This window comes from Jatropha curcas, chromosome 6 (assembly GCF_041381405.1).
Source record: "Jatropha curcas cultivar XTBG-Jc1 chromosome 6, XTBG_Jcur_1.0, whole genome shotgun sequence".
NCBI classification, from domain to species: Eukaryota; Viridiplantae; Streptophyta; class Magnoliopsida; order Malpighiales; family Euphorbiaceae; genus Jatropha; species Jatropha curcas.
In genome coordinates this window covers 19,786,669-19,800,948 of record NC_143156.1, presented here as the reverse complement: position 1 = coordinate 19,800,948, position 14,280 = coordinate 19,786,669, and the positions used below count along the sequence as shown (strand labels likewise).

Below are 14,280 nucleotides of genomic sequence, written 5' to 3'. Positions count from 1 at the left end.
CTAGAATATCTAAAGACCTATGACAGCTACAGGCCCAAGTAGGCCCCTTGGTAGAATATGCACTATATATAGTTCTCATATTTTTTGGGCATGAATTTCGGCCTAACCTTCTGGGTCAGCGTTAACAATGTCCCCTGCACATGGACTTTTCTAAACAGACTCAAAGGCCCATGTACACGATAGGTTGGCCCCATGACGTTAAAGGTGTATCTCATCACTTGGAAAGCCATGCCTTTCTTGAACACATCTATCTTTTGAAATGCCTCCCTTCGTTTACTATAAAAAGGAAGACCCATATTTTATCTTTATCATTTTGGTAACTATTTCCCTCAATCTTCCCTCTTTTTCAAATTGGTCACTCTTTATTCTCATATACCTCTGTCAATGCCTTATTTGGTCGTTCAGTATCGCACCCGTTTGTAGCTCGTAGTTTCTTATAGAACGAAAATCAATTATCTTGAAAGTGGGGGTGCCTACTGACTGAACATACTTCATCCAAGGTTGATGCAGTCAAGTATGTGGATAAGGAATCTGGTCAAAATTCTTAGTCCGTGTTTTAAACAACAGACTTCGGCCATCACTAGTTTATCTTTCTTTGCCCATGATGTAATATCCTCAATTTTGTAGTTCTTTCTATTTTAGCTTTTTCGATGAATTCGGTTATCCGAATAAAAGGAAAACTTAAAATAATGGGAAACACTATAGATTGAGGATATTAATATTAATTAAATGAAACATTAATTGATCTTTACAAATCCATGTGAAAGCTTAAAGGAAATCAAAAATGAGTTGAAAGATGAATGACTTCTCGGTAAAGCACGATTTTACCTGAAAAGCCTGAAAAACGGTAATTTCCGTACGATTTTTACCAAGTGGAGTTTAGAATATTAAATACACTTGGTTTATACCTAATAGGACTAAAGTAAAATGATTAAAAAGATTAGAGTGCCAAAGGATGAAGGGAAAACAAAAGGGAGGATTATAGTGCAATTTGCATTTAAAGGACATGGAAGGAATTTTTAATAAAGTTTATTATATAATTTTATTGAAGAAGAGGAAAGAACCACGACACTTCACTCATTGTTGCAGGCCAAACCGTTCAAGAAGAGAGGAGGAGGGTTTTGAGTCAAAACCAAGCAAAAAGAAGGTGAAAATCAAAGAATTTTCAAGTATTTCTTAAGAAAAGGTTAGTTATTTTCACTTCCTCCTTCATTTCTATGGATTACTTTTTGAATTCCATGAACTTTGAAGTGAGGTGCTTGTTTGTGTAATCTGATTTGGTGAAGATGAAGTGATGAGAAGTGATTTTAAGGTGATTTAAGATGATTGAAAGTAGTTATGCATGAATTCAAAGTCTAAGTTGCATAAGTCACCAAGATGGATGATTTTGAGTTTGTTCTTGATATGCCATGAACTAGGGATTATGATATATCTTATATTATGATGTTGTGTAAGTAATAGAAGAGTTGAATTGCATGAATTTGTGCTGGAAGTGAGTTGAGAATGCTTGAGCAAACATATCATTGTTGGACCTGTTATAGTTGGGCTGTCTGAACTTCAGCTTCTGTAATTGACCTATTTGGCTCAGCAAATGAACTTCAAAATTCATGAAAATTTACATGGAGATAGGCTGAGATGTTGGGTAGGTCGTGGTAAAAGGGGAAGGCCATTGGATAAAAGGAAATGGAGTTATAATGAAATTAGTACAAGCTGCTCAGCATGAGAAAAATTGACATTCAGATTCTATAATTATGTCATTAAAAATGCAAATGAGCTTTAAAAATTATGAAATTTTCCAGAACAGTACCCTAAGATGTTGGGAACCTACTGTCAAAATTTCAGGGCAATTGAGTATGGGGAATTTAAGATATAGTCAACGCAATGCAAGCTACTCAAATGCTGAAATTCTGCATGTCATAAACCTTGAACGAATTTAGCATGCTATTCACTTCTATTGTTTTCATTGTTAGTATTTTGTGTCTCGGATGTGGTTAAGTGTTGGATATGAAGTGTTTCATGCTTAAACTCAGATCATATAACACTTGGACAAGTATAGTGAAAATGAAAGAAAAAGCATGAGACTACATTCTAATGCTTAATTTACATTCTTATAGAAGTGCATGTGTGTACATTGTGTAGTATGATCTTAATGTGAGTATTAATATCATGCTACAGCTGCCGAGAGAAAGGGAGTTGAGGAGAGGGCGATTACTAGAGGAAAAGGGCTAGGGGAGCCATCTAGTTCAGGTTAGTGTATATTATTCCTTTCCTACTTTTATTTAAACAAAATGAAATTGATTTTGCAAAATATTTTCAATGGATTTGCTTTATGAATTATAATTATATTCATAAGTTTTTAAAGAGGAAAAGGATTATTTTGAAAGCATACGACTGAATGATATTTGTAAATGAATTTATGATTCTTATACTGTGAAAGAGGAGGATGTTGGCCAATTGATATCTGTAGTATGAGGGGTGGCCGTGATTGAATGTTTTTAGCAGTGGTTGTGAAATGAAATATTGTCCATTGTGATTTTGATATTAGTACATAAATGGAATGGTTTAAAAGTCTTACAGCTGATATAGATATGGTTATTACCTCGAATATCATTTCATTTGTTGAAGTTGATATTACGATCGATTGAACATGGATATCATCACTAGATGATATATGATTGATATGAAATTCTCCCTCCATGTTGAGGTTGTAGATTGCTCCCTCTTCTGTTGAAATCATATCACAGATTGAGGTTGTAGATAGCAGGTCTAGATGTGCACATTAGACACTGATGGCCCTCAGAATTGACTCTATAAAAGCTGTAAAGACTATATTATGAATTGATGATTTAAATGGTATTGATTTATTTTGTTTCTTATTTTCTTTACCATGGTGGATTTATGAATTGTCATTCCTTATTATTTTTATTAGTACACCACTAAGCCATATGCTTAGCGATAGTTGCTTTTGTACTATTGCAGGTAAAGGAAAGGAAAAAGAACCAAGAGAGGATCATTTTTATTTGATGTAGATAGTATGCTACTGATGTAGCTATTGTATATTTGACTTCTTTTGGAATATGTATGATGTATTAAACATTAACAGATCATTTATGTATATTTGAGCAGATTCATGTAAATTATGATTGTATGAATTTGAAAATTTATAGTCTATTAAAGTAATTAATTTCTATTATGTATCTAAGATTTGAACAGGACTCCAATATGTAATTAAATCATCCATGGACTTATGGGTTATGGAACCATTTTATTTTATGTTTTTTTTTATAATATGTTTAAGAAATTATATTGAGATTAATATCTACCAAAAGAAGTTATATATATTTAATAACTAAATTATTTTGCTACAAGATATAAAAATGAAGGAATTAAAAGGATTAAGTCCCTTGTAGTATACTTAGTAAGCATTTATAAGAATTAAGTGCTTATTAATTATATTACGAGCGACATGCCATGTCTTACAGTAGGGTAAGGTGTGACATATTTATTTTGGTATCAGAGCAGTTTTAATTGCATATTGGATCATATTTTTACTGCATATAAATGTGTGAAATGTAATCTGCTCAAATATGACATGCCTGTTAATTGTTGGATATCTACATCATACAATATTCTAATACGATGCATGGTTTTCTGTGATAATATACAGAGAGCGTGTTATTTTTTATCGATAGTATGGAGGGTGTTAGTCGGGGAGATAATTTTAATCCGCTTGAGGAGCAGTCTGAAGCGAGACAGGAAGAGCGTGGTAATGCTCCCGAGCATGCTGATGTCCCTGTTGCACCAGCTGCTGACCCTATAGCCCAGCAGATGGCTGCGTTATTGAGACAAATGGCGGGTAACTTACAGCAACAGCAGCAGCCAGTTAGACAGTATGATAAGTTGGTTAAGTATGGGGCCACAGAGTTTTCAGGCACCACTGACCCGATGGTAGCTGAGCAGTGGCTAGAGAGGATTGATAGGGTTTTCCTAAAACTCCAGTGTGATGATGCTCAGAAGTACGGTTATGCAGTCTCTTTACTTCAGGAAGATGCATATGAGTGGTGGAAGACAGTTCCTAGGAGCAGAGTGCAACCACCAGTTCTGACTTGGACAGACTTCCTGAGGGAGTTTAAGAAAAAGTATGTTCCATCTAGCTATGTGGATGCCAGAATAGAGGAGTTTCTGCAGCTCAAACAGGATCATAGGACTGTAGTTGAGTATGAGAGGGAGTTTACTCGGTTGAGTTATTATGCTGGGAGGATGTTAGTTACAGGTAGGGACAGGTGCAAGAGATTTGAACAGGGATTGAAGCCCAGTATTAAGAGCCATGTGATTGGCTTTGAACATGAGAATTTTTCGGCATTGGTATCACAAGCTCTGAATCAAGAGAAGGTTGATCAAGAAAAGGCTACAGAGGAGAAGAGTGTCAGGAGGACTTTCCCAGTGGCTAGTAGCTCTAGTAATAAAAAGAGGAGATTCTTTAGTCCATTTCCTCCTAGATCTAGCAGTGTGAGGCCACAGAGCCAGAGACAGTTCAGACCACCATTGCCACCTCCACGAGCTCCTCCAGTTACTCGTAGTTGTGTTCATTGTGGTAGATATCATGGCGGAGTGTGTAAGTTGACCACAAGAGCATGTTTTAACTGTGGTGAGGTTGGACACTTTGTGAGGGATTGCCCTAAACCGAGAACGACTACGACATATACAGCCATAGGGGGATCGATTCAAAGACCAGCTGCTAGTTATGGCTCTTCTCAGTCTTCAGGCAGAGGTAGGGGCAGCGGTAGAGGTAGCATGTCGGGTAGTCAGGGGACAGTGAATCAACCAGAGCCTATTGGTGTGCCAGCTAGAGTTTATGCTATGAGGCAGAGGCAGGATGCTGATGCAGCTGATGTGGTGACTGGTATATTTCCTTTATTTAATCATGATGTTTATGTGTTATTTGATCCTGGATCATCTCACTCTTATATTAGTGCTGGGATTTCTTGCTATGCATCTGTTCCTTGTTTGCGATTGGGGTATGATGTGCTTGTATCGAGTCCATTAGGACAGGAGGTTATTGTTAACAAATTATATCCTGATTGCCCACTCATAATCCAAGATCATGTATTCCCTTCTGATTTAGTTGAGATGCCTTTCGGAGATTTTGATGTTATTTTGGGCATGGATTGGTTAAAAAAATATCAAGCAGTGGTTGATTGTGACCTTAAGAAGATACTATTTAAACTGCCAGAATATATTGATGTGGTGATACAGGGTGAGAGACAGATACTTCCTTCATCTGTGATAACTGCAGCTTTAGCTCAGAAATTGATCCGTCATGGGTGTGAGGCATACCTAGCTCACATTGTGGACACAAGGGTAGGTACTCCTAGTCTTAAAGACATTCCTACAGTGTGTGACTTTCCAGATGTTTTTCCAGAAGAATTACCAGGATTGCCGCCAGAAAGGGAAGTTGAATTCGAGATTGAGGTTATGACAGGGACTCAACCGATCTCCATTACTCCTTACAGGATGGCTCCTGCTGAATTAAAAGAATTGAAAGCACAATTACAGGAATTGCTTGATAAGGGGTTTATTCGTCCTAGTGTGTCACCATGGGGAGCTCCAGTGCTATTTGTAAAGAAAAAAGATGGCGGTTTACGGTTGTGCATCGATTACCGTCAGTTGAATAAGGTCACAGTCAAGAATAAGTATCCTTTGCCAAGGATTGATGACCTCTTTGATCAGCTTCAAGGTGCTTCTGTATTCTCTAAGATAGATTTGAGATCGGGGTATTATCAACTCAGGGTTAAAGAGTAGAGTATTCCTAAGACGGCATTCAGGACTCGCTATGGCCATTATGAGTTTCTAGTTATGCCATTCGGATTAACTAATGCTCCAGCAGCATTCATGGCTTTGATGAACACGATCTTCAGACCTTACCTTGACCAGTTTGTTGTGGTTTTTATTGATGACATTCTGGTATATTCCAAAGATATAGAAGAGCATGATAAGCACCTAAGAATCATTTTTCAAACTCTTCGAGAAAAACAACTTTATGCTAAGTTTTCTAAATGTGAATTCTGGTTAGCACAAGTTGCTTTTCTTGGTCATATTGTATCTGCAGAGGGTATTGCAGTGGATCCTGGTAAGATTGAGGCTATTTCCAGTTGGAAGCCACCAAAGAATGTTTCCGAGATTCGTAGTTTCTTGGGTTTGGCTGGCTATTATCGCAAGTTTGTTAAGGGATTTTCTATCATTGCTTTGCCCTTAACTCAACTATTGCGGAAGAACGTTAGGTTTGAATGGACAAATAAATGTCAGGAGAGCTTTGATAAGCTGAAGAAGTGCTTGACTGAAGTGCCAGTTTTGACTTTACCTATTCCAGGTAAAGAGTTTACTGTTTATAGTGATTCTTCTCATAATGGATTAGGTTGTGTGTTGATGCAGGATAGAAATGTTATTGCTTATGCATCACGCCAACTTAAACCACATGAGAGGAATTATCCCACGCATGATTTGGAACTTGCAGCCATTGTATTTGCATTGAAGATATGGAGACATTATCTTTATGGTGAGAAATGCTATATCTTCACAGATCATAAAAGTTTGAAGTATCTGGGTACTCAAAGGGAGTTGAATTTGCGACAGAGACGATGGCTTGAGTTGATAAAAGATTATGACTGTATTATCGATTATCAGCCAGGGAAAGCTAATGTGGTAGCAGATGCATTGAGCCGTAAGATTATTGCTAACCTCAGGACGACAGCGTTATCTCTAGTCCATGATCTACGGTCTATTAATGCTAAGTTTGAGAAGATTTCTGACAATTGGGTGTTAGCTAATCTTCAGGTGAAGCCTTTATTGATTGATAAGATTCGAACAGCAATATTGACGGATGATGACTATCAAAAGATTCTTTCAGAGGCACAAGATGGTAAACGACCAGATTTTTCTGTCAGTAGAGATGGGTTATTACTATTTCGAGACCGGTTATATGTTCCGTCAGATTTAGATTTGAGACATCTCATCTTGAAGGAAGCACATGAGTCTCCATTTGCTATGCATCCAGGCGGGACCAAGATGTATAGGGATTTGAAGAGGAACTATTGGTGGACTGGTATGAAGAAAGATATTGCTGAAATTGTAGCTAAATGCCTAACGTGTCAACAAGTCAAGGCAGAACATCAAGTACCAGCAGGATTACATCATCCACTTCAGATTCCAGAATGGAAATGGGAAAGAGTGACTATGGATTTTCTAATGGGACTTCCACTTACCCAGAAGAAACATGATGCAGTTTGGGTTATTGTAGATAGATTGACGAAGAGTGCTCATTTCCTACCTGTAAGATCAGACTATAGTTTAGAGAAGTTGGCAGAAATGTATATTGGTGAAATAGTTAGACTACATGGAGTGCCAGTATCCATTGTTTCTGATAGAGATCCAAGATTCACATTTAGATTTTGGGCTAGTTTACAGAAAGCCCTGGGCACTAGATTGAATTTTAGTACTGCATTCCATCCTCAGACAGATGGTCAATCTGAGAGGATTATTCAAATATTGGAGGATATCCTTCGAGCTTGTGTTCTTGAGTTGGAAGGTAGTTGGGATAACTATTTGCCTTTGATGGAATTTGCTTATAATAACAGTTACCAGACCAGTATCGGAATGCCCCCATATGAAGCTTTATATGGTAGAAAATGTAGGACACCTCTATGTTGGGATGAAGTTGGTGAAAGGCAATTACTAGGTCTTGAAATTATTCAACAAACAGAAGGAAAGATCAAAGAAATTAAAGAAAGATTGAAGGCAGCAACAGATCGACAAAAGTCATATGTGGATCTAAAGAGAAGAGATACAGAGTATAATGTGGGTGATAAAGTATTCCGTAAGGTTTCCCCTTGGAAGCGTGTTATGAGATTTGGTAGAAAGGGAAAATTAAGTCCTCGTTTCATAGGACCTTATGAAATACTTGAGAGGATTGGTCCATTGGCATATAGGTTAGCCTTACCACCAGACCTCGATAAGATTCATAATGTTTTCCATGTTTCTATGCTTCGGCGATATAGATCGGACCCTTCACATATATTGCCTTTAGAATCAATTGAAGTTAATCGAGACGTCACATATGATGAAGAACCAGTGGCTATCCTAGCTAAGGAAATTAAGCAACTTCGGAATAAACAGATTCCCCTAGTTAAGGTGTTATGGCGAAGCCACTCCAGAGAAGAGGCTACTTGGGAACGTGAAGAAGATATCAGAAGACAACATCCACAATTATTCAGAGATCTATAACAGGTAAAATTTTGAGACGAAATTTCTTTAAGGAGGGAAGAGTTGTAATATCCTCAATTTTGTAGTTCTTCCTATTTTAGCTTTTTCGATGAATTCGGTTATCCGAATAAAAGGAAAACTTAAAATAATGGGAAACACTATAGATTGAGGATATTAATATTAATTAAATGAAACATTAATTGATCTTTACAAATCCATGTGAAAGCTTAAAGGAAATCAAAAATGAGTTGAAAGATGAATGACTTCTCGGTAAAGCACGATTTTACCTGAAAAGCCTGAAAAACGGTAATTTCCGTACGATTTTTACCAAGTGGAGTTTAGAATATTAAATACACTTGGTTTATACCTAATAGGACTAAAGTAAAATGATTAAAAAGATTAGAGTGCCAAAGGATGAAGGGAAAACAAAAGGGAGGATTATAGTGCAATTTGCATTTAAAGGACATGGAAGGAATTTTTAATAAAGTTTATTATATAATTTTATTGAAGAAGAGGAAAGAACCACGACACTTCACTCATTGTTGCAGGCCAAACCGTTCAAGAAGAGAGGAGGAGGGTTTTGAGTTAAAACCAAGCAAAAAGAAGGTGAAAATCAAAGAATTTTCAAGTATTTCTTAAGAAAATGTTAGTTATTTTCACTTCCTCCTTCATTTCTATGGATTACTTTTTGAATTCCATGAACTTTGAAGTGAGGTGCTTGTTTGTGTAATCTGATTTGGTGAAGATGAAGTGATGAGAAGTGATTTTAAGGTGATTTAAGATGATTGAAAGTAGTTATGCATGAATTCAAAGTCTAAGTTGCATAAGTCACCAAGATGGATGATTTTGAGTTTGTTCTTGATATGCCATGAACTAGGGATTCTGATATATCTTATATTATGATGTTGTGTAAGTAATAGAAGAGTTGAATTGCATGAATTTGTGCTGGAAGTGAGTTGAGAATGCTTGAGCAAACATATCATTGTTGGACCTGTTATAGTTGGGCTGTCTGAACTTCAGCTTCTGTAATTGACCTATTTGGCTCAGCAAATGAACTTCAAAATTCATGAAAATTTACATGGAGATAGGCTGAGATGTTGGGTAGGTCGTGGTAAAAGGGGAAGGCCATTGGATAAAAGGAAATGGAGTTATAATGAAATTAGTACAGGCTGCTCAGCATGAGAAAAATTGACATTCAGATTCTATAATTATGTCATTTAAAAATGCAAATGAGCTTTAAAAATTATGAAATTTTCCATAACAGTACCCTAAGATGTTGGGAACCTACTGTCAAAATTTCAGGGCAATTGAATATGGGGAATTTAAGATATAGTCAACGCAATGCAAGCTACTCAAATGCTGAAATTCTGCATGTCATAAACCTTGAACGAATTTAGCATGCTATTCACTTCTATTGTTTTCATTGTTAGTATTTTGTGTCTAGGATGTGGTTAAGTGTTGGATATGAAGTGTTTCATGCTTAAACTCAGATCATATAACACTTGGACAAGTATAGTGAAAATGAAAGAAAAAGCATGAGACTACATGCTAATGCTTAATTTACATTCTTATAGAAGTGCATGTGTGTACATTGTGTAGTATGATCTTAATGTGAGTATTAATATCATGCTACAGCTGCTGAGAGAAAGGGAGTTGAGGAGAGGGCGATTACTAGAGGAAAAGGGCTAGGGGAGCCATCTAGTTCAGGTTAGTGTATATTATTCCTTTCCTACTTTTATTTAAACAAAATGAAATTGATTTTGCAAAATATTTTCAATGGATTTGCTTTATGAATTATAATTATATTCATAAGTTTTTAAAGAGGAAAAGGATTATTTTGAAAGCATACGACTGAATGATATTTGTAAATGAATTTATGATTCTTATACTGTGAAAGAGGAGGATGTTGGCCAATTGATATCTGTAGTATGAGGGGTGGCCGTGATTGAATGTTTTTAGCAGTGGTTGTGAAATGAAATATTGTCCATTGTGATTTTGATATTAGTACATAAATGGAATGGTTTAAAAGTCTTACAGCTGATATAGATATGGTTATTACCCCGAATATCATTTCATTTGTTGAAGTTGATATTACGATCGATTGAACATGGATATCATCACTAGATGATATATGATTGATATGAAATTCTCCCTCCATGTTGAGGTTGTAGATTGCTCCCTCTTCTGTTGAAATCATATCACAGATTGAGGTTGTAGATAGCAGGTCTAGATGTGCACATTAGACACTGATGGCCCTCAGAATTGACTCTATAAAAGCTGTAAAGACTATATTATGAATTGATGATTTAAATGGTATTGATTTATTTTGTTTCTTATTTTCTTTACCATGGTGGATTTATGAATTGTCATTCCTTATTATTTTTATTAGTACACCACTAAGCCATATGCTTAGCGATAGTTGCTTTTGTACTATCGCAGGTAAAGGAAAGGAAAAAGAACCAAGAGAGGATCATTTTTATTTGATGTAGATAGTATGCTACTGATGTAGCTATTGTATATTTGACTTCTTTTGGAATATGTATGATGTATTAAACATTAACAGATCATTTATGTATATTTGAGCAGATTCATGTAAATTATGATTGTATGAATTTGAAAATTTATAGTCTATTAAAGTAATTAATTTCTATTATGTATCTAAGATTTGAACAGGACTCCAATATGTAATTAAATCATCCATGGACTTATGGGTTATGGAACCATTTTATTTTATGTTTTTTTTTATAATATGTTTAAGAAATTATATTGAGATTAATATCTACCAAAAGAAGTTATATATATTTAATAACTAAATTATTTTGCTACAAGATATAAAAATGAAGGAATTAAAAGGATTAAGTCCCTTGTAGTATACTTAGTAAGCATTTATAAGAATTAAGTGTTTATTAATTATATTACGGGCGACATGCCATGTCTTACAGTAGGGTAAGGTGTGACACATGAGGTGTCTTTTCCCTTGGTTTCTTTCTAGTAACGTGTTTGTTTGGAACAAGACTCTTAGTTATTTGCTGACTAGTTGATCATTTCCACGGATTTTCTCCTTTGGCATTCCCATTTGGAACTAGCTTACCACTCCCTGTGGAAGTCATCAGTATCTATGATCTTCTTGAGTTATGATGCTAGCATATCCCTATTTATCAGTCCTTTCTCCTTCTGGCTCTTCTATTTTGGTCTCATGCAACTAACTATTTTACCTTTAGTTCCTATTTGGCCTCCCGGTTACTAGCGATATTATCTGCCATGACCTATCAATCGATACTAGCCATATTGATTTTAGCTTTAATGGATCTGATTTCATGATTATACCGAGTTTTTACATGCTCACAAAAAACAGCACTCTTACCCCTAACGAGGCCAAGCATACGATCTTGTGTATTTTTTTATGTAAATTTGTCTTTTGTGCCTCCTCCAGTAAGATCGTGAAGTCCTATTCAAAGGTGGTGATTGCTTTAGCTAAGGGTAAGAAATTAGCCTTAGGCCAGTGCGTCCTAGCTCACCTTTATAGGGGGCCTATGTTGCTTTGTGCATGATAATCATTCAGGGTTGTTTGTTTCATCGTAAGGATGGAATTTGATGCTTTAACTTTGGTTAATGGTACTTTCCCAAATTTGCAATGAAGTTGAGCCTCCCTAACCAAGCCCTTGCAATATATGGTCATTGGGTCATTAAGTTCTCGATGTCAAAGACCGATTGGAAAGTCGATGCTTCGAAGAACTTTGCTTACCCTTTGTCCAAAATCCATGAACTAGTTCTCACTTTTGCCCTTTCCATCCATATTTATGTGGTTCGTCGTGGTCGAAGGCGGACTATGATGATATTACTTTGGCCCTTTCCATCCAAAATCTTTCCTTAATTATCCTTATTTTCTTAACAAGCCCTAACTACGTTTCCAAGTTCGTCACCCACAAGTGTTCAAAGAGGAGCAATGGCTCCACCTTCCAAATGACAGCGGTTCCTCAAGCAACAACGGCCCAAGCATCACAGCCCCCTCGGATGAAACAATCTCGTCGACGAGTGAGGCCCCTCTTTTGTTTTTTCCTGACAAACTGATTTTTGTGCTGGTAACTCCTTTGTCTCTAGTAGAGCTCGTTCAATTTTTCATCACAGTCTCGAAGATCTATTAAGGTGACCGCTAGTGTAAGGGCACTGATTCAACCATGCCTCAAATCAATGATGCGCTTCTTGTCAGTCCGGTCAATGTTGCTCACTAACCAGTCTCGTCAAGGTCCAATGAATTGACTTCCTCGGATTTCTAAATGACCAAGCCTAATCAGCCTATTTCTAGTCACCATCTAGCACCTCAAGAGGTGAGTCATCAATTGCCCCCAAGCAAGAGACTCAACAAATGTGTCGCTTCCTAGCGTGTCTGAAGAGTTAAGGTCTAGCCCTAAAAATTCTTCAATTGAGAAAGGTGCTTCCGGCTTTACTAAGGTAACAGTCTTTATCTTTTACCCTTCTAATCGATTCTTCCTTCTTTGACTTGTCTTGTCCTTTGCAGTGACTGAAAGAGACGAAGATTTTACTATCAATAGTGACGTTCCAATGTCTGGTGAGGACTTCCGAACATCAATGAGTATTTTGAATAATCTTTAATATAGCCCAGATCTATTGTTCATAGAATTTGTTTGACAAGAATATACAATAATTGGAAGCGTACCTTGATCCATAACAGCAGATCTATGTTATGGGTTACCTCATTGCGGTAATTCGATTCTCTCCGTAACAGCAGATCTACGTTTCTTCCTCTGGCTTTTTGTCCATAAGTTTTCTCTCAATGGTCAGAGAATAATCAACAGCTATGGGGTTACTTTTGGGAGCTCTCTCAAACAAGCTATCACCGTATGTGTTTGAGACAACCGTCACACTCTCTATTTTGTTTTCTTTTCTATGTGTTGTGTTCGTTAACCCTAAGCTATTGATCCCTTTATTTTTTATAAGGCAAAAGAAGGGTATTAAAATCCTAACTGGCTCTTATCCATTAAACCCAATAACCATCATCTTGGGTCACCTTAATTAGAACCAGTCTTTTAATCACATGGGCCACATATAGATTATTAAATAATCTAACAATCTCCCACTTGCCCCATGTGCATTTCTTTAATATATCATGTTTACCTTAATTAGAATTAAGATGATCGGATTATGGCGGTCACAAGTCATTAATCAACATGATTCATTCCATATATCACAGACCACTTCAATTCATAAAATTTTAATGGAGAAACTATTCAACAAACAATACATTGTTACAATCAACTGTTATTGTTATCTCACTCAAACCATTATTATATACATCTATAATGTAGATAATACATAAATAAGCAAAAACACATCTTTAATTGAATTCCCAAATGTCACAATGATATGAGCAAAACAACCATATATATATATATATATATATATATATATATATATATATATATATATATATATATATATATATATATATATATATATATGTATATAAGTTTAACCATCATGCTAACAAGGACTTATCTATAATGCCCATCCTATCAACATGGCCAGTGAAGATTTTGGGCGGTAGGCCTTTAGTTAGTAGATCCGCTATCATCAGATCAGTACCGATATGCTCAATTGACACTTTGTGTTTTTGCACTTCTTCTTTCACAGATAGGTACTTCAAATCCATATGCTTTGCACCCTTAGAGTACTATCATTTTTAGAGAAGAAGACAGCTGCGAAATTATCACAGTAAATTTTCAACGGTCTAGCTATATTGTCGACAATGCCTAGACCTGAGATAAAGTTCCGCAACCACAATGCATAAACAGTGGCCTCAAAGCATGCCACAAATTCAGCCTCCATTGTGGAAGTAGCAATGACAGACTGCTTTCCACTTTTCTATGATACTGCTCCTCCAGCTAGGAGAAACAAGTAGCCAAATGTAGACTTTCTCGAATCTACACAACCGGCATAGTCTGAATCCGAGTATCCCACCACTTCTAGATGGCTGGACTTTCTATAAATGAGTATATGATC

General features: G+C 36.3%; 1 protein-coding gene, 1 long non-coding RNA gene and 1 pseudogene across 2 annotated transcripts; all 3 read left to right on the top strand.

Annotated features, from left to right (window-relative positions):
* The first annotated feature begins 622 nt into the window (after nt 1-622).
* On the top strand, nt 623-3,197 carry LOC149495680 (uncharacterized). The gene is made up of 3 exons (XR_016321454.1): nt 623-1,186; nt 2,176-2,247; nt 2,980-3,197. It is a non-coding gene; the product is annotated as an uncharacterized LOC149495680 (long non-coding RNA).
* A 517-nt stretch (nt 3,198-3,714) lies between these two features.
* Nucleotides 3,715-10,909, top strand: LOC149495678 (uncharacterized). Its single transcript, XM_089723232.1, has 3 exons — nt 3,715-4,903; nt 9,895-9,966; nt 10,699-10,909. The coding sequence occupies exons 1-3, from the start codon at nt 3,829-3,831 to the stop codon at nt 10,746-10,748; spliced, it is 1,197 nt and encodes a 398-aa protein (XP_089579358.1). The 5' UTR covers nt 3,715-3,828; the 3' UTR covers nt 10,749-10,909.
* Nucleotides 5,131-8,280, top strand: LOC149495679 (uncharacterized; annotated as a pseudogene).
* Nucleotides 10,910-14,280: the final 3,371 nt, after the last annotated feature.